Source organism: Gymnodraco acuticeps, unplaced genomic scaffold (genome assembly GCF_902827175.1).
Source record: "Gymnodraco acuticeps unplaced genomic scaffold, fGymAcu1.1, whole genome shotgun sequence".
Taxonomy (NCBI): Eukaryota; Metazoa; Chordata; class Actinopteri; order Perciformes; family Bathydraconidae; genus Gymnodraco; species Gymnodraco acuticeps.
The window spans coordinates 142,010-167,986 of NW_022990721.1; the positions used below are offsets into that span (position 1 = coordinate 142,010).

At 40.5% G+C, this 25,977-nt stretch overlaps 1 protein-coding gene across 1 annotated transcript; it reads left to right on the top strand.

Annotated features, from left to right (window-relative positions):
- Window positions 1-25,977, top strand: LOC117556375 (epidermal growth factor receptor substrate 15-like 1). Its single transcript, XM_034231676.1, is given in 15 exon segments — window positions 1-323; window positions 4,267-4,308; window positions 10,326-10,415; window positions 11,397-11,444; window positions 11,543-11,638; window positions 11,904-11,966; window positions 13,617-13,742; window positions 13,993-14,052; window positions 15,416-15,689; window positions 15,787-15,833; window positions 16,101-16,246; window positions 17,415-17,454; window positions 17,456-17,573; window positions 21,782-21,864; window positions 25,786-25,977. Coding segments are annotated over 14 exon segments (1,203 nt in total). The 5' UTR covers window positions 1-296; the 3' UTR covers window positions 21,808-21,864; window positions 25,786-25,977.

The window sequence follows — 25,977 nt, forward strand, 5'->3', positions numbered from 1 at the left end:
TGTATGCAGTCTGCTGGGACAGATTCCCTTCTTCTTCTTCTGGATCCACTCCGGGTTTTGCGGCAGCCTCTGTGTGTTTCAGGCAGCTGAATGCAGTCTGCTGGGACAGATTCCCTTCTTCTTCCTCTGGATCCACTCCGGGTTTTGCGGCAGCCTCTGTGTGTTTCAGGCAGCTGAATGCAGTCTGCTGGGACAGATTCCCTTCTTCTTCCTCTGGATCCACTCCGGGTTTTGCGGCAGCCTCTGTGTGTTTCTGGCAGCAGCGCAGCGTGAAAGCAGTGGGAAGCAGAAACACTATGGCTGCCACTCTGTCTCTCACTCAGGTAACACTGTTTTACAACTCTAATATAACGACAGCTAACGGCGTGTGTACTCCATGTCTTCTGCCGGGGTTACATTTGAACATTGTTATATGACTAGGCCAGCGGAAAGGCGATATTAACTCGCCCGTTGTCTCTTTTTTGGAAGTTTAGTGTTGCTGTGACTGGGAAAAGTTTCAGCCTAATCTCTGTGGGGACTGCGTAAGGGCGTAGCTAGCTAGTTAGCATGCTAGCTAACTAACTAACCGCCAGTTAGTGTCCAGTGGTGGACTGTTTTACAGCCGCTTTTATCATACTTTAGATAAGCCGTGTAACGTTACTTGTCTTCGTTTCGGTTTGCTGTGTATTTCTATTCTCGTTTTGTGTTGCTTCGTTTTGCTGCAGGCTAGTTGGTCCCAGCTAAACAGATGTTAGTTCGGGATACTCATGTGTTGTGGCTTTACTGTCATTTCTCTGGCCAGCCTCTGCGAACACTGTTTACCGCTAAAAATACACTGTTTATCGCTAAAAATACACTCTTTATTTCTCATAGATTACGTTCAGGGTTCCCATGTTATTTGTGTAGCTTGCTATGTGTTACAACCATGGTTATTTCTAATATTATAAGTACATTTTATATGCTATTCCTTGCTCACTTAATGTAAATAATATCCTACTTTTAAATTTGGTTAGCTGTAATTGGCCCTTCATAGTGTATATTTGACAGGTTGTCTACACATGTGTATCTTTTACTGTCAAAATGTATATATTTGACTGTTTAGTTCTGTTTTTAATGTTCTATTTTGAGATGTTTTTATGTTCTACACTTCTTCATTTTCACATTATGTGCAATGCCTTGTTTACTTGCTGCTGTGAAGAAAACATTTCCATAATAAGGATCTAATCTATGCATGTTCACAGTTTTCCCTTTGACCTTTCTTCAGTGATCAGCTGCTGTTGTTGTTTTCTATAATGTTAACAGAAAACTCAACATATTCTTAACATTTGTTTTACAAGAAGTAAAAGAGGAAGTGCATTTGTGAAACCACCAGTCAGCACCGCTGTCTCTAAATGCCAGTGTGTTGTTAGCCAGTTTAAATATAGTTATGTGTGTTTGTTTGCAGTGAAAATAGGTTATTTAGCAGCTCTAATAATTAGGTTACAGTACTTGTTACCTGAGACAGTGTTGATCTGTCAACAGAGAGGAGCTGTGTGCCAGCAGCAGCAGCTCTGACATTATCTCTGAGGAGTTCAGAAGCCTGGCTGGTATCTCTGTGTTGTAACACTTTGTTGGGATTACATGTTACACATTCATATGTTCTCAACCCATAAGTGAATGTGGTATTTCTTGAACTGGTGGAGAGAGACACAATGAGAATTTAGAAATATAATCATCAATAATCTGGATATAATGAATGAATGGGTGAAAGCAAATAATAGAGTGGCTAGAACAGAAAAAAGCAATCCTTTCTTCGTCCTATAGCGGGGACATTTGAGTTGTTGGGACTGCAGATAAATACAAGATTTAAATAAATACATTAGTACACATTGAAGGTAGAAAAAAAGATTAGCAGGCACATACCAGTAATACATAGAAAGAGTATGTATTGCACAGTGTGATTTTACAACAATGTTGTTACAGTATCAAGTAGTGGAACTAAAAATAGCAGTCTTTTAATAGCATTGTAGAATCGTATAAATTGCTTTCTAGTAAATACAGAATATTAACAGCCTTCAAAGCCAGGAAAAGACAAACCCCATGACATTACAATATCAGAAATCTCAACACAATGTAAATAATAATTTCCCAGTGTCAATAATGAATCTACATATTGTGTAACTACTACATATTGTGTGAACCTCTGCACTATCTTCCCATCTGCTGCCTGTGTAAGGGCTGGCTCGGCATATGATTGAGGAGTGTTTTTGCAACGCTCATTTAAAGAGTCACCAGTACAATGACGACACTGTTACAGCCGCCAACAGTTCCAGGCACACGATTGTCTCTCACAGAAAAATAAGTTGCATTGGCCAGAGAAAGATCAGTGTGTGTGTGTGTGTGTGTGTGTGTAGAAGGTTATCTCGTTGTATATTGGCAGTTGACAAAGCTGACAGATGACTAATGCTGTATTTTTGCGTGAGTCTTCTTCTTAGCTGTCTCTGCGACACCCTGGTTTTTACATGATGGAAATATTTCACACATGCTAATTTGTTTCTCTGTGATGCAACAAGAGCTTTATGCCCTGGTTGAAATGGCCACTCCCCTGTTGAATCACAACTCCGACAACTACCGTCCACTCGTTTCCTCCTTTGCTGCACCTGTCGATTTAAAAGCAAAACAACCGATTGTCAGTTTGAGCTATATGGAGAAGGAACTGCTGATTCCTTTCCTGTTCGGCACAGCAGTGGACGTATGAACACCGGAAAGGGGGGTGCTTAGAGAGGATATGACAGAACATTAGCTGTTGTCTGTGGAGTCACGCCCTGTCGTTAAATTGTCTAACGCTGACCATCAGTAGCCTCTTGAAATGTAGACGATATCTTGAAGTCTCACAATTTAGCTTCTGTGTCATGGTGACTCAGATGTTTAATGTATGGTGTGAGACACGTAATGTGCTCATCTTGGCCAAAGGAATCGTGAGTGGTATTGTGTAGCTAGTGCGGAGACGATTCATTGATTGAGAACATTATTTGAAGACAGCTTGGGTGGGGTATCTGGTATCTGGGGTGGGCAGAGTTTGTCATCTACGGCGCTGGAAACTCGTGACCTTTTTCTCAACTTGTTGTGTTTCAGTTCAGTTCAAGATCAGTTGGTTTATCTCCAACAAAGAATAGACATATTAATTTAAAAAAAGGCAAAGAAAAATATGGTGCCAGCCCGAATCTGAAGTTTTGATTGCTTTCATGATCAATTCATTTTATATATCATGTTCTCCTTAAGTCTTCTGGACTATAAAATGTCTTGTTTTGTTAAAATATTCAGTTTTAATATATATAAAACGGAGAAATCAAGAAAATCCACATATTTGAGGGGCCGAAAACAGCTTTTTCTGCTATTTTACAACGACCTATTCCCTTAAACAATACATTTGTTATCAAAATACAAATACTGTTATTCTGTCGAGTTGATTTGATTAATCGTTGCAGCTCTCGTAACACATTATCCTGTCTGGTGTTCTTTCAATGCTTCATCCTACCTGACGGTTGGTCTCTTTAATCATTGTGCAAACTAGGGCTGCTCAATTAATCGTATTTTAATCGCGCTTACGATTATGGCTTGCAACGATTACGAAAACAACGTAATCGAAATAAAACGATTATTTTTTTTATTATTACTTTTCTTTTTCAACTTTTTTTGTTTGTTTTTCAGTTGAATTCTACTTAAAGTTCAGGGTAATCAACTGTTAACTGCTTTTCTCCAATAAATGGATGTTTTCAAAGTCAATGAATAATTGCATTTCATCATTGACCCAAATACTGTAATCGAGATTATGATTTTTGCCATAATCGAGCTGCCCTAAAACTGTTGTATTTCTGTGTCTTCTGCCATTGTGAAAGTTACAAGTCTTATTCTCTGGCTCAGTAAACTGCATATGTTCCTTTGTGTCTGAGCAGTGATCAAAGTCACTGTTCATTTCTCTTTGCCAGATGTTTTGGGTCATTGACAAATAATACAGCTGTTTTACACACGATGAAACGCTGAGTTATGAACATATTGGTTAAAGCCTGTGTGTCTGCGGCCGCCATCTGTAACAGATCAGGCTTTTACTTTTTCCTGACAGCTGCATTAGTTCGGAAAGGAACTCGCTTTCTGAAGCCAGCGAACATGTGTTGGCAGAACTGAGAAAGCATAATTAAGAACAAGTTTATTCTCTTAAGGACTATTTTAAAGGTTCAATTTAAGGGTTGGAGAAATGTTTGAATCATTCTGTAAACTCACATGTTGTATTTGACCCTTTCTTTACAGCTTTCCACTGGAAATCCCATATATGACAAATACTATCGACAGGTAAGCAAATATATCTTCCCGAGATAAAAAACGTTTGGTTTATTTATGATTGCGATTGTTACGTTCCCTCCTGGACTAGGGGGATTGAGAGCAACTGAGGGAGAGGCTGCACCTGGGGGAGAGGCTGCACCTGGGGGAGAGGCTGCACCTGGGGGAGAGGCTGCACTTGAGGGAGAGGCTGCACTTGAGGGAGAGGCTGCACTTGAGGGAGAGGCTGCACTTGAGGGAGAGGCTGCACTTGAGGGAGAGGCTGCACCTGAGGGAGAGGCTGCACCTGGGGGAGAGGCTGCACCTGAGGGAGAGGCTGCACCTGAGGGAGAGGCTGCACTTGAGGGAGAGGCTGCACTTGAGGGAGAGGCTGCACCTGGGGGAGAGGCTGCACCTGAGGGAGAGGCTGCACTTGAGGGAGAGGCTGCACTTGAGGGAGAGGCTGCACCTGAGGGAGAGGCTGCAATTGAGGGAGAGGCTGCACCTGAGGGAGAGGCTGCACCTGAGGGAGAGGCTGCACTTGAGGGAGAGGCTGCACCTGGGGGAGAGGCTGCACTTGAGGGAGAGGGTGCACCTGGGGGAGAGGCTGCACCTGAGGGAGAGGCTGCACCTGAGGGAGAGGCTGCACCTGAGGGAGAGGGTGCACTTGAGGGAGAGGCTGCACCTGAGGGAGAGGCTGCACCTGAGGGAGAGGCTGCACCTGAGGGAGAGGCTGCACCTGAGGGAGAGGCTGCACCTGGGGGAGAGGCTGCACCTGAGGGAGAGGCTGCACCTGAGGGAGAGGCTGCACCTGAGGGAGACAATCAGGGGGAGAGGGAGGGAGAGACAGACACACACACACACACACACACACACACACACACACACACACACACACACACACACATACACACACAACAGCAATGTTGTCTTTTATACTTGTATGTCTTTCACATACTTAATATTTTATTTAGGATCCCCATTAGTTGTTATCATAGTCATAACTAATCCTCCTTGACTCTATATGACAGATAATACAAGAAAAATCATGTACACATTATTTGTATTGTGTACCTACATTACCTAAGCTAGCACCTCAAATATATCCAAACCTTCCCATACAGAATATTATTTGTAGCCTAAACTGATTTTTTATTTCTTAGTTCACATAAATTAGATTAGATATACTTTATTGATTCCAAATTGGAAAAAGGTTTTGAACAGCCATTTGTAAACAAGGCAGTGCACACGCTGTTGAGTTAATAAAATATAAAATAAAACCGTATATATTTAAAGAGTATCTATAGTATTCACAATACAAAATATACAAGAAAAAGTAACAATACTCTTTACTAGCTCAAACTACTACTTAAAATATATTTATATATATATATATATATATATATATATATATATATATATATCATTACATGTCACTTGTTGGACGCTTTTATCCAAAGCGACTTACATACTCAATACTGTGGACAATCCCCACAGGAGCAATTTGGGATGAAGTGTCTCAGGGACACAACGACATGCTGACTGCAGTGGGAATCGAACTTGCTATCTCCTGATTCGAAGTTCAGCGCACTACCCACTGAGCCACAGCCTCCCACTTCCAATATATAAACAAAGGATACTATATACGTTATACAAGTTAGCTCTGGTTAAAAGTGTGGACAATAAATAATAGGCAGACAGTGACTACATTGCTATATCATCATTTTAAGATAACTGGCTGGAGTTAAAAAATAAACAATTGTGGGAGAAATAATTGTATTGAAATAATGTTATTTGTCATTTTGGTGCACTGAGCCTAAAAAGCTGAGCTAGCTAGAGCAGCTTAAATGAAATGTGGTGTAGCAGTGAGCAGAGATCTCTGTTCGCTCATATCAGCTTCTGTGTCCACTACAGTGTCTCTATGAATTAATAATGTTTCCGTTTGCTCGGCATGTCGGGGGAGCTCCCTTTGAGCCTCATGAAAGACTTTCAACAGATCCAATAGCAAGCTAGCTGGGAAAAAAGCTCGGGTTTATTATCAGTATTGATTCAAGAGACTCAGAGACTCCTCCGTCCAACAGAGCAAACCCCACAGTTTTCATTAGTTCTTTATTTGCCTCTCTCTTTCTCATATTCAAACATGTTTTCAGCGTTGTAGTCTGAAGCTATCGGCTCATATGCAGAGATGGGTTACTGATGAGACGTTTTCGAATCAGTTGGAGCAAGTATTTTATTGCTTGTAAACACCTCTCTTAGCTCAGGATGTGTCCCAGCTGCCTTCAAACATGCCGTGGTCAAGCCACTACTTAAAAAGAAAAATCTTGACCCCTCCATTCTCGCAAATTTTAGGCCCATTTCCCAGCTACCTTTTTTATCTAAAGCCCTGGAGCGAGTAGTCTATGTCCAGCTGCAGTCGTTCTTAACCACGCATGGCATCCATGAAAAGTTTCAGTCTGGCTTTAAACCCATGCACAGCACTGAAACAGCCCTTTTAAGAGTTTTTAATGATCTGCTCCTAGCCGCCGATTCAGGTAGCTCAGCTGTCTTGGTGCTGTTGGACCTGACAGCTGCCTTCGACACTGTGGACCATAGCATCCTGTTGTCACGGCTTGAACAGTCCGCAGGCATCACGGGCTCTGCCCTTGCATGGTTTAGGTCTTACCTGACAGACCGTAGCTTTTTAGTGCAGCTAGGTGCCTTCTCCTCTGCCAAAGCCCCTCTTACCTGTGGGGTCCCCCAAGGCTCAATTCTGGGCCCCATCCTCTTTTTACTGTACATACTGCCCCTAGGTTCAATTCTCACGAAACACAATATTCCCTTCCACTATGCGGACGATGTAAAGATCTATCTGCCTCTCAAAGCAAATGTGAACTCACTCCAGCAGTTGATGGACTGCTTAACAGAGATAAAATCCTGGCCTCAACCTCAATGAGAGCAAGACCGAGGTAATCTTTTTTGGACCCCAACCTCCAGCCTCTCCGGTTGATATTCTGGGCTCCCTAAGTAAAAACATCCTCCCCTCTGTCTTGAACCTTGGAGTGACCTTCAATAGCACTTTTAAATTCGACAAGCAGGTCAGCACGGTAGTAAAATCCTGCTTTTTTAAAATAAGACTATTGGCCAAAACCAAGTCGTATTTATCTTTTAAAGACCTGGAAAGGGTTATTAACGCCTTTGTGACCTCAAGACTGGACTATTGTAATGCTCTGTGTGTGGGTATGGACCAGGCATCAATTAAACGCCTGCAGCTAGTCCAAAACGCAGCTGCACGTCTCCTGACTGGCCACAAAAAGCGTCACCTCACATCACCCCAATTCTGGCCTCACTACACTGGCTTCCAGTCCGGTTCAGAATTGATTTTAAAATCCTTTTATTTGTTTTTAAAGCACTAAATGGGCTGGCTCCGGCCTATATAGCTGAACTCCTCCAGCGCTACACCCCAGCCAGAGCCTTAAGGTCTGCTGGCCTGGCCCCAGGCTCTGGAACACTCTGCCCCTCCATGTGAGGTCGGCCCAGACCCTAGGGGCTTTTAAATCCTCACTGAAGACACACTACTTCTCTCTGGCCTTCTAGTTAGAGTGGGGTCACGACTCCTGACTGTTCCATGTGTTTTTTTTATCTGTTGTGATTTATTGTCTTTTATTGTGATGTAATGTGTTTTTATGTGTTTAAATTACATGTACAGCACTTTGGCTCGACCAAAATCGTTTTTAAATGTGCTCTACAAATCAAATTTGATTTGTATACAAAACCTTTCTGTGAGGCATACAATGCACAAATATTAATATAATATGCATTAATTGCTGTACCATGTTCAGGGAATTAGCATTGGTTTGCTAGCTAATGGTATTACCAAGCCCCCAGGAAGTGCGCCGGACTCTGATGAAAATATTCGTTGTGTCCAAACGGCGGTACTACAACTTCCGTATCAGTCCGTGACGTCACTGGGCCCAGAAAGACTTTTCCCCATTGACTAACATTGGGAAAGAGACGTCTGTAAATCAGCGGATACTTTTTTAAAACTAAATAAACTACCCAGTATGAACTATGTTATAGCCCTTATTAAAATCATTAGGTCGGTAAAGTTGTAAAATGCACTAAAAGTCGAATCTAGATTTATTTTCTGTCTCCATTCATTCTACTGAGCCGAGAGTTGGAGCTCGGGGGGCGGGGCTTAAGGGGCGCATGCTCTGTGAGCGCACATACGGGTTCTTCTCATGGATGTATAATAAGAACTGGATACAGCGTGGGAGGCGGGGTCTCGTTCTTTCCTATGAGAGCTGCTCATTGGCGCATGAGGACAAAATGGCCCAACTTTTGAGAGAGCGAAACGTCACAGATTACCCATCATGCCTAGCTGTCAGAGCAGAAGTACCCGTATGTGCGCTCATAGAGCATGCGCAGTAGAGTTTCCCCTTAAGCCCCACCCCCTGAGCTCCCACTCAGATGCACGTTCATAATGCCGAGGAAAATAACTCTCAGAATAACGTTATTAGCACATTTTACAACTTGAGGACCTACTGTTTTTAATAAGGGCTATACAAATGTTCATACTGGGTAGTTTATTTAGTTAAAAAAAAATATCCAGCAATTTACAGACGTCTCTTTCCCAATGTTAGTCAATGGGAAAAAGTCTTTCTGGGCCCAGGGACGTCACGGACTGATACGGAAGTTGCAGTAGCGCCGTTTGGACACAACGAATATTTTCCTCAGAGTCCGGCGCACTTCCTGGGGGCTTGGTTCTTCTGCTCTGACAGCTAGGCATGATGGGTAATCTGTGACATTTCGCTCTCTCAAAAGTTGGGCCATTTTGTCCTCATGCGCCAATGAGCAGCTCTCATAGGAAAGAACGAGACCCCGCCTCCGACGCTGTATCCAGTTCTTATTATACATCCATGGGTATTACACTAGACTCAAAGCTAACTGGTAGACTATCATTTAGGTTGTACAAATACATTTTTGCTAATGCTAATAGCAATAATAATAATGCTAATAATATGTTGGATTTATTCAGAATCATAAAACTTGTTTATCCCGGGGGAAATTGGGTTTTGTGCCAGGTCCTCCATTTTGAAATTAAATATTTAAAACATTAAAAAAAAAAAAATATATATATATATATAATAAAGGGGACCTATCATGCAAAATGCACTTTTTGATGTATTTTATACTCTCTCTTTTCCTCCGTACCCAAATCTCTAAAAACGGGGGAACAACGGAGCAGATCCAGATTTGTGTCCGATATGACGTAATATCTGAAATGTGGACCCACGGCCCAATCAGAAACGTTGCTATCAGAAACAATGCCCGACTGTTTTGGACGTAATATGGTCGGTGTTTACATTAGCATCGCTAACACTCAGAGCTAACCTGTACTGGAGAGCATGTGTGTGAAGAAGCAGGAAGTAAAAAGGAACTCACCTTGTGGTATAACCGGCAAGAGAGAAAGCCTTTGAGCTCCAAACTGTTTCAGAGAGAATCCTTGATAATCCATGATATGGCGTTTCATCACGGCAGTATTTAGTTTAGACAGTAGCTGCCGGGTCCCGCATGAGCTCAGACCCTCCTTTTTATTTTGTGTCAATTTTTTAAAGCTTTATTCCCAAATCAGGGTGAAATAGAGGGATATGAGGCGTGGCTAGAATGGGTTTGGTATTTTGAGCAAAACACTTCATAGACATGTTTTTTTATATATTTTTATATATCTGAGAGCTATGCTATTGCCTAAAATTAGCATGATAGGTGACCTTTAAATAAACACACAAAGTTAAAGTAACAATGTGAAATATATATATAATAAAATATAATTATTCATATACACATAAAATATTAAAGTAAATGTCAAATATAAGGTAGAATTAAATAAAAATAGAATAACAATATTTATATAAACATAAGAAATGATTGAACTGTATTTTGTGTTTTCAGACTTATTTAACATTTAACTCTTTTAAAATATTATTAAATATAAGGACGACCTGTAGAAGATCCACGGTAAATAAAGTTACTGTGTTTGCAATGTTATTTATTTATTTGTTTTTTGTGTACAGGTTGATCCGACTGGCAGTGGGCGGGTGGCGGCCGCTGATGCTGCTCTCTTCCTGAAGAGGTCGGGTTTGGCAGACTTGGTCCTGGGGAAGGTGAGCAAAGACTCTCAGAGCAACGTCAACGTCTCTATTGTCTCTGCTGTTTATATTCAAACCGTTTATTGTCCAAACTACGGCCCGGTGGCCAAATGTGGCGTACGCTCGTGAACTGTTAGCGTCGGAACCTCGCAACAGGGTAACTGCGGATTTTGGCATAAGATGAGGTTTGAGTCTGCGTGATCTGCGTGTAGGGAGAGGCAGCAGCCGTATCATTAGCTAGAACTAGCTAGATCTGATGGATTTGGACATAAACGCGAGTGAAGTATAACCGGACGCGAGAGAGAGATCAGCTGCAGCTCTGCCCGCTGTGAGGGACCGGTGAGCGGAGCAAAACACACCTTTAGACCTGACACACTTAGCTATGGCACTGTCGTGTACATTTAATTATTCCATTTGATAATATGTAATCAACTTAGGCACCCCTCTCAAAAAGAAATTACAATACAAATATTCATAACTCATTCGAATACCTGAATAATTTAGAATATTCGATCGTTCCCATCCCTAATATTAATCGTGTGTGTGTGTGTGTGTGTGTGTGTGTGTGTGTGTGTGTGTGTGTGTGTGTGTGTGTGTGTGTGTGTGTGTGTGTGTGTGTGTGTGTGTGTGTGTGTGTGTGTGTGTGTGTGTGGTGTGTGTGTGTGTGTGTGTGTGTGTGGTGTGTGTGTGGGTGTGTGTGTGTGTGTGTGTGTGTGTGTGTGTGTGTGTGTGTGTGTGTGTGTGTGTGTGTGTGTGTGTGTGTGTGTGTGTGTGTGTGTGTGTGTGTGTGTGTGTGTGTGTGTGTGTGTGTGTGTGTGTGTGTGTGTGTGTGACCGTCCTGCTGTTACTCACCTGTTCAGGAATAGCGCCGCTTTCTAATTATCCTCCGTGTGTGTGTAGACTGAGCGCATGTCTGGCGGCTCTTGTGGAATGTCTGATCGCATTGTTTGTGTCCTTGGATATAAATAAATGAAGTGTGTGTGTGTGTGTTCATAGATCTGGGATTTGGCAGACTGTGAACGTAAAGGTGCTCTTAACAAACAGGTAAATAGTTGCATCATAATGGATTTGCTTGTTTTATATACGTCGGTTGAGTTTGATTAATACATTTACGTCACGTTGTTTACACCTGTTCCTCCCAGCAATTCTTCATAGCGCTGCGGTTGGTTGCCTGTGCTCAAAATGGCCTGGAGGTGGCGCTCAAGAGCCTTCATTTGGCCGTTCCTCCACCTACATTTGTAAGTCTGCTGCTGCAAACAACCAACATAATCATATATTTTTAATATTTGTTTTAATTAGAACATCCGAAGAGGCTTTTAAAAAATGTTTCAACTTTACTTTATGATGACTTATTTAATTTTTAATTAAGTTAACAATTTCCCATCACTCAAACATTATCTTAAACAGCTCCTTTGTCTGTCTGAGCACATTAAAAACTAAAAATGGTTTATTGAATTTATTTAAAATGTAATTGAAGTCTAACTAAGTTTTGTTTATCTCCAGCACGACACAAGCAGTCCGCAGTTAGCAGGAGGATCAGCCGGTGACCTTCACTGGGTCGTCAAGGTGAGGCAGCATTACCTTTACTATCTTATTGTTTTAGTGTGTCTTAAAGGGGACCTATCATGCAAAATGCACTTTTTGATGTCTTTTATACATGAATATGTGTCCCCGGTGTGTCGGGGAACTCACGCAGCGTCAACAAATAAAACCCGCTCTCTTTTCCTCCGTACCCAAATATTTTAAAAACGGGGGTACATCAAGCTGATCCAGATTTGCTGCCGATCTGACGTCAAATCGGCAGCGGACCCACAGAGAGTTGCTATCAGAAACAATGCCTGACGTGTTTTGGACGTAATCTGGTCTTTGTTTACATTAGCAAGCCTCGCTAACACTCAGAGCTAACCTGTACTGGAGAGCAGGGGTTTAAAAAGCAGGGAATAAAAAAAGGAACTCACCTTGTGATAAACCTGCAAGAGAAAAAGCATTTGAGCTCCATACTGTTTTCAGAAATAATCCTTGATGTGGTTTAGAACAGGATGGCGTTTTATCACAGCAGAATGTAACTTTATCTCCGGTAGAATTCTGATCAGGCATTACCTCCGCCTCCTCTTTTTTTTTAAGCTAAGGACCCAAAATCTGCGTTTCTCTAACAGGGCTGCACAAGAGGGGTTTGAGCAGTATGAGGCATGGCAACAATGGGGTATCTTAAGGAAAACACTTCACAGACATGTTTTGTATAGGTATAGCCCTACAATATATGTTTCCAATATAGCATGATAGGTCCACTTTAAACTTTTTATTTCTGAATTGTCTCTTTGCTTAAAAAGATCTGCACACAGTCATCTGAGCAATGAATACAAATTGATCAACTAAATACGTTTACAGGGTGTCCGCGGGGTCTTAAAAAGTATTAAAAGTTGATAAATCAATTTAGCGAAAATTAAGGCTATTAAAAAGCATTAAATGGCATTTTCCAAGGTGTTACATTTTGTATCTTGTTTTCAATAAGTATATAAATGGTCCAAAGAGGTTGTATTCTACAGTCTGCCTGAATGTAATCATTGCGTAGGTGTGTAGTGTGATTCTGTGTAGTTTATTGATGGCATCCCGTTGGGTTTGACGTCATCTGAACAGGACATCGCACGCTCACTGCTTGATAGCGCGAAGGTCCGTTTACGCCGGTTGTTAAACAACATCGTTATGGGGAAATGCAAGTCTGCGTCCAAATGGTTGGAAGATAAGGAGGAAGGACAATGAATACTGTATATAGTCAATGTGAGGTAAAGTGTGTCGCCAAGGTAACCGGTTAGAACTCCAAGTGGCGATGAGGTCTTAAAATGTATGGGAAGGGTCTAGAAAAAGGTCTTAAAAGGTTTTACATCTGACTTCAGGATTCCTGCATAGACCCTGGTTTAATCAAAAAGCTATTTAAAGAAACGTAAGAATATATAATAAATAGCTATATTGCACTCAACAAAAGATGGCAGCATTCCTTGTTTCTTAGGGAGAAAGATCTTCCGTAAAATTGCATAAATAACAAATATATTGTATAGGTTTGGCTCAGTAACATACCATGATGAATAAATGGTATGCCTTTGTGAGCAGAGGCCTCAGCCGATTTCTTTCAAAATGTAATTCATCATTCTGTTTTTTCATCTTTAGTTTCTGCCCCATGTTTTGAACCCTCCGTCTCTAATCTGTTTTTTTCCCCAGCCTGAGGAGAAGATGAAGTTTGACGCCATCTTTGAAAGTCTGGGTCCATCAGGAGGGATTTTAACGGGAGACAAAGTCAAACCCGTCCTGCTCAACTCCAAGCTGCCAGTGGACATCCTGGGCCGGGTACGATCCTAAAACTGGACTTTCTTTTACAATCTATAGACGGAGGAAAGTGACGAAGCTAAAGAAAAAAACCCTATGCTTTAAAAAAACAGGAAGTGAATTGAGGCAGGTGGTTTTCAAAAAAAGCTTGAACTAGCTAATTTAAACATCCAGAAAATGAAAAAAAGTGGAAGTGAGATTAGGTTTTGAGTCAGTGCTTACATGGAACATAACGTTTGTAATGCTGTGTGTGTGTGTGTTTTTTTTGAAGGTGTGGGAGCTCAGTGACATCGACAGGGACGGCATGTTGGACAGAGATGAATTTTCTGTGGTAAGAGTTGAGTTGAATATCAAAGCGGAAAGAAACCAATAAAGAGTTTCAGTCACTTAGTTTCAGTGTACGCTGTGTGTTAAAGGAGGGGTAGGTCATTCACTTCAGAAACACCATGGAATGCTCTTAACATCCCGATAGCAATGAATACATTAAATGCTTTGACAATAAATACATCACGTCATCTCTGGAAGCCGTGGCGCTGTAAAAAGCACGATCAATCCTCTGAGCCGGCTAAAGTAACTGGATGGCCTACCTGCCTGTCAGCCTTCCATCTGGGCACAAGCTTATCTCGTGCCCTCATTGGTCATGTGCGTGTTCGTGTGTGTTGGAGGAGGGGCTCTGTGAGGAAGTCTGAAGGAAGGGTGCGTACTTTCAAATTCTAGCGCACTCCAGCTGGTTTCTCCATTCTTACCTACCCTACCTTTAACTGATATTAAATATTCTGATCATAAATGGAGATATTGTGATACATGGTCACGTCTCAATTGATAAGAACAAGCACAAACTAATTTAAGTTTCTCAAAACATCTGATGGGGAATATTTTGAGGGGATTATAAATGTAAGATTTTGTTTTTGGGTCACACTTAACATCTCTACTCAGTTTAATGCGATTAACAAACGATGTGTATATTGTACATATCTATATTATTTTTCTCTCTGACTCCACTTTAAATTGTTATGTTTATTTAGCTTTTTTGTTCTTAATTTATTGAGAAAATACTCAGTATTTTTCTTATTTTTCAAGTATTTAATTCACACAGAAATACAAAAACCGTGTTGTTATTTAATTTATATTATCTAATTATGCTTACCAGAAATATGATGATAGATTTTGGGCACACATGTATTAATATTGTGTGCAGAGGTGCAGAAATACTTAGATATTCTACTTAATTAAAAGTTATTGTACCGCTTTGTGACAAGTATAAGTCCTGAATTCAAAATGTAACATTAATAAAAGTTAAAGTATGAAAATATACTTAAAGTACCAAAGCTAAAAGTGCTTATTATTCAGAAATAAGATATATTATATGACTAGATTATACTAAGTAATCCATTAATGTGTATATCATTTTAATTGTGCAAGTTGAGCTAACTTTAATTACTATTTATACTGCCAACTATTGGTTGAAGTGTAATTTAGCATTGATTGGAAAGATAAAAGTAACTCAAGTAAATGTATTTTGTAGTTACAGTCAACCAGTGATATGTGTATGATCTTTTAAGAATAAAAACATTCTGTAGCCCTGATTGAAACAAGTAAGACATGTTAAACCAGTGTTAGTAAGGCTGTTATAACCACAGGATGTTTTTATTGGTAATTGCGTTTCCTAATTGATTTGTGTTGCCCTTTCCCAGGCCATGTATCTGGTGTACAGAGCCCTGGAGGGTGAGCCTGTTCCCATGTCCCTTCCACCCCCCCTGGTTCCTCCCTCCAAAAGGAAAAAGCCCTCTGTGCCCCCCGTGATGCCCCTGTTACCCTCGCCCCCCTCCGTCAAAGACAGTCGCTCCGCCCACGCTGCCTCTAAGGCCCTGCCCCCGCCCCCAAGACCCGCCCCAGCTCCCGCTCCCGTCCCAGCTCCCGCCCCAGCTCCCGTCCCAGCTCCCGTCCCCAACACCAGCCGCCTCCCCTGTGAGTATCAGACCCAGACTCTCCTCTGCATGCACCGCCTCAAACACTGCCTCTTAGCTTCAACAACACACATTCATAATGATTTCAAATTGCTTAGCTCACTGCGTTTTTAAGAAAAAGATCAAGAAGAGGGATAGTGTGAAGGTAAGTCCTGAGTTAGGGTCGTAGGTTGTCCTTGTATTTGTATGTTGTACTGTTCTACGTATCATAGGTCCAATTTTGTGTCACTTTATAATAGTATATATTAAATGTCTGTAGCTTGTATGGTCAAATGATACTTATACTGTCTGTTATGTGTGGATTGCACCATTGGGAATGCTTGGAATTTCTCTGTAATCTGTGTCGTGACAATAAAGGAATCTAATGAAATCTGGAGGTGCTGATTCAAAGTGTGTTTTGTTGCCTGTGCAGTGGGTGGTGTCGACAGCAGAAAAAGCTAAGTACGATGAGCTGTTCAACAAAACAGACGGGGACATGGACGGCCTCGTGTCGGGACCTGAAGTCAGAGATATCTTCCTCAAAACCGGGCTTCCCTCCGCCACACTCGCACGGATCTGGTAAGTAGGGACAGCAAATCTCTTGGGCAGCAAATAAGACTTTTTCTGACGACCGAAGACACTTAAAAAGCCATATAGTTTTGTACAGGATGGGTTGTTGTGTGAAAAGAAAAGCCATATGTTCGGGAATTGTTCTCTAAAAGTTTCACATCTGGTCCATCGTTAAATATTATAAAACACTTCCTACTTAGAATTAAACTGTGATTGAGGCACTGGCTTGGGTAATTTATGTTAATTTTGACTGACTGTAAAAATGTGCATTAGAAATGACAAATTCACCACAATGAGGCCTCATTAAAAATACATTTAACAATGCTCACAAAAAGGACATTGACAACCAAACAAAAAGCAGAGCCCCTACATTTTTGTCAGCAAAAAAGTAGCACTTAGTTTATTGTAGTCTAAGTTAATATATATTTGCCAAAAACATGCGATCCATACAAAGTAGAATAGAAATTCATTTGAAGAAAATCAGTTGCCAGAATAGGCATTAAGGAATTGTTAAATCACATGCTGTGTTTCAAATGTCCACAGTAGAAACACCTAGAAAATTACAGTTCACTTATGATTGGAGTTGCAAAGAGTAAAGAAACATAAATTGTCAATTAATCGAATGACAAATGATGTCGCTCGAGTTGATATTGGTGCAGCATGAGGTCTTCATAGCGTGTTGAACACAATGATCGGTCAACTATCTCCAATAGTCGTTGCCTGAGGTGTCAATTGTTTCGTGTGTGTGTGTGTGTGTGGTGTGTGTGTGTGTGTGTGTGTGGGTGTGGTGTGGTGTGTGTGGGTGGTGTGTGTGTGTGTGGGTGTGTGTGTGTGTGTGATGTGTGTGTGGTGTGTGTGTGTGTGTGTGTTTGTGTGTGGGTTAAGTGTGTGTGTGTGTGTGTGTGTGTGTGTGTGTTGTGTGTGTGTGTGTGTGTGTGTGTGTGTGTGGTGTGTGTGTGTGTGGTGTGTGTGTGTGTGTGTGTGTGTGTGTGTGTGTGTGTGTGTGTGTGTGTGGTGTGTGTGTGTGTGTGTGTGTGTGTGTGGTGTGTGGTTGTGTGGTGGGTGTGTGTGTGTGTGTGTGGTGTGTGGTGGTGTGTGTGTGTGTGTGGATGTGTGTGTGTGGTGTGTGTGTGTGTGTGGTGTGTGTGTGTGTGTGTGTGTGTGTTCGTGTTCTCAGGGAGCTTTGTGACATCGGAGACATCGGGAAACTGACCCGGGGAGCAGTTTGCTCTGGCGCTTCATCTGATCACTCAAAGGCTGACTACAGGACTGGAGCCTCCGCAGAGCCTTTCCCCGGAGATGATCCCTCCATCTGAACCGACAGAACATCAAGCAGGTGAGTCAACTACGAGCTCTTAGATCTATGAATAGGAAATTGGTGATGTTTGGATTATATTTATTTGACTCCTTTGAGCTTATATTAAAGAAAATGTACATATTTTTATAATTAAAAGGTGATTTATGCTTCCTTAATGATGAGAGAAAATCTAGTGGTTTTCCTAAAACTTCAAGCTTTGTTCCTTTCTGTTTTATAACCACAGATGACTCATACAACTTTTTAAACGTCTGCCACCAGAGTGCCTAGTTTTACCGACTATGTTTTACATTTCAAGATTAAATTAAGCTCCTAATAATATTGTTGTATGGACTCACTTTCAAAAAACATCATAAATATATTCTACTCCCCTAAAGCAAGAAAGACAGACATACCCTCAGCATGACTTGATTTCATTCTACTGCTTATTTTTATTTAAACATTCTCACACACACACTTTTAGCAGCATTTTTAGAGACTGGCAAGTGAGCGGCCCGACCAAAGTAAGGAGGCAGAGGCAGAACGTCCAAATACAACCCGGTGTTGTATTAACAGCATCAATATTCCATATGACTGTCTCCAGCACTATTCCACCCCTAATGAACACAGTTAAAGAAAAATCAACATTACTTGAAAATAACAAACATCCATTAATTCAATTATACCTAATCAATGTATGAAAGGAAAAATATTACAAACCAACAACATCAATGTACACCAGTGCTTCTCAGAGTGTGAGCGCCCCCTAGTGGCCTGTGAGTATATTGGTACAATTTCACATTTGAAATAAATAAATAAATTTAAGTTTTCCACACTTTCGCGGGAATATCTCCGCAATGGAGCGAGCTTAAGTTTCACTTTCGATTGTATGATATAGCCCAGGGCAACACCTTCGTCACACATGTTGCCACTTGTTTGTACCATTTTCAGGCGATTTGTAATCTGTTCTAGAAAAACGATGTGATTTTGGATATTTGTGGAGTTAGGTGGTCCGCGAGTGTTTTTTTATTGGTTAAGTGAAAAAGTTTGAGAAACACATTAACCATTAATACCTTTGATTATATTTCCAGTTTAAAACACTGCATAGAGCCAGTGACTTTAGACATTCAAGTATGCCTATCCTAACTGAGGTTTATAAGTATGTTTTAGCTGAAAGTCAAATTTAAGTTTCTCGCTTCAATTATTTTGTCTGACATTGTTCCTTCTTTCTGGCGTTTTTGGATTATTTCTATTTTTCCCAACTTGCAGCTGTGTGTCTTTCTTTTCCAACTTACACTTTAATGCTTTCCTTCTGTGTCCTCTCTTTACATTTTAACATTGCATCAACTTCTCACGTGCAGAGCAATGATCCTGAGTGAGTGTGTGTGTGATAGTTTACTGACTCCGGGGCGTCTCATTACTTAATTCAAGCTGTCTCTCTTCGTCATCTTTCCGCTCATTTGGTCTCACACATCTGTCCTTTGTTTCTGAAACTAAGCCATAGTTTGGTTTATCTCTCAGTTCATTACAGTTTAAGACAAGGTTGGATAAACCTTTTAATAAAAACCTATAGGGCAGTGATTCTCAAACCTTTTTCAATAATGTACCCCCTTTGAAAAAAAACATTCAGCCACGTCCCCCCTGATCAGCAACAAAAACAATTTGTCAGGGGAAGAAATGCCTATAAAGAGGTACAGCACAGCGCTGCACCATCGGTGTCTGATTTATTAAAACAACAACATTGTAACTGAAGAAATACTTCAATGCTACATTTCAAATGTTACAATCCGTCACTAAAACCAATTTTAACATCATGCAATAACACTGAGAGAAGCTGAGCGTTGAGCGGCCCAGACCAAGCAAGGAGGCAGAGGCAGAACGTCCAAAATATAACCCGACGTGGGCATTTATTAAAATAAAATAAATATGAACACATCCTCAATCCTGCTGCTGCTGTTCACGTGAGCCCAGCCTGCAGCCACCAGGATCTCTCACACACCACACACACACACACACACACACACACTCCCTTTCCTAACAGACAGGGAAAACAGAGCCTAAATACCCACACACACTAATCAGCAACTAGACACAGGTGAGGGGGGAGGAGACAACACAGGGCACCAGGTACACACAATCCTTTAATAAATACTATCTCAATAATTAGTATTTAAAATGTGCCAAATATGCCATACCAACGGTACTGTGCAATCACGCTAATAAAGTGCAAAACTGTTTCACTAAAGTGCTGAGTTACCAGGCCCGAAGCCGTCCGTCACAAGTGACGAAGTTACCTTCGTCACAAACACTAAGACGACATAGTTGCATTGAACTGATCCTTTTAATAAGTTGTACTTATAATGTAGTGAAACATGGGCTTGTGCTTCACTGAGGAGCTTTGTCATTCTGACAGAGAGGCAACCTGCAGTTATTACACTTCGCGTTTTGAAATATGTGTAACTATAAAACCCACACTGCTCAAACTTCCTTACTTTTCCGTAAAATTGGTATTTTTTTCATTAAGGCAAGGCAAGTTTATTTATATCGCACTTTTCAACACAAGGCAATTCAAAGTGCTTTACAAAAAATGAAAGAGATTAAGAAAACGGCATTTAAAATCAGTCATTAAAAAGAAAAGCTAATAAAATAAACATTAAAAGAAAAAAAATACATGGATAAAAGTTACAGTGCTGTCAATTAAACATTAAAAGAAAAAAGTACATGGATAAAAGTTACAGTGCAGTCTAAGATATGAATAATTCAATTAAAAGCAGCGACAAAAAGAAAAGTCTTCAGCCTGGATTTAAAAGTAGTCAGAGTTGTAGCGGACCTGCAGGTTTCTGGGAGTTTGTTCCAGATATTTGGAGCATAATAATAACATTAACATAAAAATAAATCTCACGTCCCCCCTGCAGTACTCCAACGTACCCCTAGGGGTCCGCGTACCCCCCATTTGAGAACCACTGCTATATAGGCCTGTGACAAACAGCCAAAAAGGGCTTTAGTTTTCGAGATACCGCTCCCGGAGTTAGGACAAAACACAACTTACTTTTTCCTTTCATGTATGGGAGGCCTTAGAGATGAGGAAAAAGTAAGTTGTGTTTTGTCCTAACTCCGGGAGGGGTATCTCAAAATGTTGGGGCCATTGTCACTAGCCTATATAGGGGAATCAGAGCAGCAACGACAATAATTTGCAAACACAGGAATAACAAATGTAATATAACAACAACAGGATTAGTAAAGCACAGAGTAGCTGGATTTACTTATACATATATGAATAAATAATAATACATTTGATTTATATAGCGCTTTTCCTGATGCTCAAAGTGCTTCAAGGTAATTAAATGTGAGTCCAAAGTAGATACATTTGCCTGGAGGTAGATGTAGATGCAAATAGCTAAATGAAAGCATTAGAAGTGTAATTTAATGTAGTATCCTCCCATCCTTACCTCAGATTCAAAACTTCCTCCCATCCCTGACATGTTGTGTCTCCATCAGTGGCTTTCATGTGTGATTCTTTTGGGGTAAAGCCATCACTTCAATCAGCTGTTCATTTGTTTAATCGGTGGCATTTTTATTGTCCTACATGTCCTTAAGAGTTTTCATCCACGTAGTAATACTTCTGTTTTCTCTAGTGTGAGTCTAAAATGAGTCTATGGCCCAATTCCAAACCGTCCCTTACACACACCTTAACTCCATGTTCTCATTATGGTGATAAATTAGGCTTTTTCTTTAAGTTTTAGGGTGTAACCACAGTGTCTAAAACGACCTCTGTCGTTAGACCCTTACTGCAGACAAGGAAGACTCTAAGGAATTCAATAAAGGGGAACTATGGAAGAAACCTCAGGGAGAACATTTTATTAAAAGAATATGACAACATCCTTGTTTTGGGACAAACGCCTCTCTCCGGCAGAAACAGGAACTGTCCTAACTTTCGTAACCGTAGTTTAAAATCAAAACTAATCAATATTTATGATAAAACTCAATATTTAGACAGTTTGCTTGTTTTTAAACCTGGTGTTTCTGAGCTACAATCTCTGTAATATACAACTATTGACAATCAAATGAACACGTCTAACATTTTCTAGATTAGAAAACGGGTAAAGTTGGGGTAAGGGTGTAGGGCCCGGATTGTAATTGAGCCGATGTGATGGTAATTCGTAGCCTTCTGTTTAGGACGTTTCGTTACCGTTTAACTTTAAGATGTGACTTTAATCCTCTTGTATTCCTCTGCCTCGCTTCCTCTCCAGAACAACTTGGCGAACCTGTCCGCTGACTTCTCTGCCATCAAGGAGCTCGACTCGCTCAGCAACGAGATTGTCGAACTACAAAAGTAAGCAGTTGTTCTCATTGTCTCTATTAAAACCATGCATATAACTAGAGACATACAGTATTTGAGAAGGATATACCACTTGTTGTGAGAAGATGTCCCCTTAAAATGGCCTGTACTCGTTAAGAGTTTCCACTAATTGATTAGGATGGTTATATAATAGTTAGTACAGAAGGGTGTAAATCACGACTTTCATTGCAATTATTATAGATCGATTCTTTTGACAACAACACGATAGATTGACAGTCTGATATGATTTAGGGTCTTGTGAGCAATATGAGAATGTTTAAAATGCCCATTTAACACAATCAACTGGGTTTGTATCACACACACAAACAGCAACTAGCATATGAATGTTATTTAATGCTCATCCAAATAATAATCGATGGACTGTATGTCTGTATCTTAACTGACCAGCAGGAGGCAGTGTTTCCCACAAACTGAGCTGCACAAATCAATTCTACACATCCGGAAACAAGTGGTTGTTACTAACCCCTGATCCCAGCTGGAGTTTTTATTTGTGGAACCAACTCTGGTTGTTACAAGATGATATCACTAACGCACTCAAAACAAAGAAACACGTGTGTTCCTGCTGCAGCTCTCAAACACAGCAGCTCTAAAGCGCAGTCATGTTTCTGTTATTTAACAGTGAGGTGGAAGAGGGGAGGGATGGGTAGAATATGAAATAGAAACCAGACATTATTTATACAATTTTCTATCACTTCCATAGAAACTCTACCACAAGAAAACCAAGGTAACAACAGTCAGAAAGTCAAATACATTTTTAACAACATAAAACGTAACATATAACCGATGTAATTGTTCAAACTATATAACAGTTCCTAATGGTTCCTTCACGTTATTACTTCACTTTAAGGCAGATGCCAGAAAATGTTCATGTTTTCTTGGTTTCATTGACTGGTTGGTAGTCAGTAGCTGTTGTTTCGAAACACTTTTTCTTAACGCTTCCTCCCTTTTCATGAAAGCTAAGATTGAGAAGTGAGAAAAGTTGGCCTTCCTAAACCACACCCCCCACCTTTCTGCACACACACCACACACACACACACACACACACACACACACACACACACACACACCACACACACACACACACACCACACACACACACACACACACACACCACACACACACACACACACACACACTCACACTCACACCAGATTGCAGCTGTTGGAGAGGGAGGAAGGAGAGGTAAGAATGATTGATAGAAGTGAAGACCAGAGCTTCAGACAGGCAGCAGATTGAGGGAATTTAAAACGATGATTCATGTTTGTGCCTGCTTCAAAATGTGGCCGCAGCCTTCTGCTCAGGAGGAGGATGAGGATGGGTAAGAGGAGGAAGAGTGAAACTGGGAGGATATTCATCAGTTATCAAGGCAATTGTGCATTTTGATGTGAGAGAGAATTTAAAAATAGCTGCCGTTATTTTTAGTCGGGGTTGAAAAGAATTACAAATGATTTTGTTTTTTAATATCCAGTCCATCTTAATGTGAAACTTACAGGAATTATAAGAGAGTCCTGTATTGTTTTTACACAAGAAATGCACATATTAAATATTGTACTTTTTTAAAGAATATTTTTTCTCAGAGCTGAAACATGGTACGATTATTAAATCACATGTAATCCTATCATTAACGGCGATGCTAACGTGTGAAAAATAATTACGCAACATCCCTATTTGAGGAGATTACTCAATGTTGCTGCTGGTTTGCTTTGTTGACATTCGAATGCCTTTTTGCACGACCATGCATTCTATATTTAATTTTTTTATTTAGCCTTTATTTAAACAGGTGAATCTCATTGGTCATTGGTTCAGTGGTAACGCTACCACACAAAGTTACAGGCAGACAGGACACTTAACACAGAGGCAACAATCAAATAAAACATCGTAAAAAGTAGTCGGATAGTGCAAGTTCCTGCTGAATATATATACCTGCACATTTGCATAAATGGGTTGGTTTAGTATTATTTAGGGATGCCAGCGATTATTCGATTAATCGTTACAGTCTCCATAATCGAATATTATTTTTAAAAATCGATTTTATTTATATTTATTATTATTTATGTTTTTTTTTTTTTTTTTCTGGCTTAGTTTCAACCAAAATATAAACTAATGCTAATAATAGTAATAGTATTAATAATTGTAAATGGCCATTGGTCACAACCACCAGTTTGTTTTACTGTAAACTTGGAGGAAGCCTGCGTGCAGAGCAGACTGCAGCACGCTACACACCGCCCCCGCCCCCACCCCCACCCTCCCTCACCCTCCCTCACACGTGCGACTAGATGAACAAAGCGGCAGGTAAAAAGAGTTCCTCCTCGTGGAACTATAGGCTAATTATTGAATGTATTTCAATGCTGCTATTATTAATACAGGCTACATGATGGTGGTTTATTTTTTGTTTATTGTCTAAAGTGCCTGCCATTGCCTTTATTTGAAGATGCGCGCACAATTTATTTATTGCAATGCTGCTATTATTAATAATACAGGCTACAGCCGATTAATCGATTATTATTCGCCAGGGCTGCCGAATAATCGATTTTGATCATGGTCAGTTTCTGGCAACCCTAGTATTATTAGGAGGGTATTTTCCAATATTTACAATGGGTAAAGCTCATTTGTTAAACCTACAATAAGACACTTAAGGGTAGTTTTTCAATAATGTTAAAACAAAATCTGAGTTAAACATATTAGATAGGAGGATGAGAAAGGTGGAGAAAAAATACTATAAAATGTGAAAATATATTTGAGTGCGGAAGTGGACAGAGTACTTATGTATAAGGATACATGTTTAGACTGATAGAGATCATGCAATGTTATTATTTGTTTATTGATTGTTATGAACCTGCCTGAGGACCACAGATGGATATTAGCTATAATCTGGCATATTGCATCTCTTCTCTTTGCTGAGATTAATGTTTTTGTATGCATGGTCCTTCTATAAATAAATACAAATACAAAATAAAATAAAAATAGAAGAATATTTCCGTTTGTATCCATCTATTTCTTTATTAAATTAATTGTATTTCTTCTTGCTTTATTTGTAAATATAATATGAGGTTTGGAAAAAAGGAAACTTCGAGATTGTATGTGATCTGAATATTAGTTTGGTACGAAATAACATTTGTAAAAAACAAAAACATTAGAAAAGTGTGTGAATAAAATGTAGGATCTTGGTGCAGTTTGAACCTCCATACTAATGTGTCATTAATAACACGAGTACCATCCATCTTCCTGCATGCTTTAATAATGTATATCAGTCGTGATTAATCAGGTTTAATGACTTCAGTACAAACCCCTGACCGCACAAAGTAAGTGTTTTTGGTGCCTTCTAAAGCGTAGCTATAGCAGAACATAAAATAAACATTTATTAATTGCACAAAAGTCAATACTCCTCCTCGCTCCATTTCCTCTCTCCCGGGTGGAGTGAATTAGCGAGGATAAAACACAGGGCGGCACAAGTGATGGATGTTGTAGGTTGGCTCATCGTCACTCCTCTCATCCTCCAGGCATCCATCTGCCTCTCACTCCTCATCTCCCACACATTTCACTGAACTAGCACATTCTCACTTTCAGCAAAACTCTCGCATACAGCGCCACACACCACACACACACACACACACACACACACACACACACACACACACACACACACACACACACACACCACACACACACACACACACCTGCTGTAGCTGCAGACAGTCAGGCGGCTTCTCTCTGTGTGCTGAGGAGTTTATATTTCAGGACATCATGGTGGTTGAAGGGGAGGAAGTGGTGGTGGTGGTTCAGGGGCAGGGTAGAGACGGCTCGGTGGAGAAGTGGCTGGGGCTTCGGATTACCGGGTGTACCCTCTCTGTCCTTGGTGGCTAAATACTCGTGTCTGTTGTGCTGGACCCCCAGGGAGAAGATCACCGTGGAAGAGGAGATCAAGGAGAAAGAGGATGCCATCAGACAGCGAAACAACGAAGTGCAGGTAAAAGTCGAACGGTTTGTTTTTCTGGGAGCTTTTCTCTGCTCTCAGTACAGGAATATAACATTCCCACATAAATAATTGACCTTCACCTAACCTTTCTTCTTCCCTTAATCAGGTTT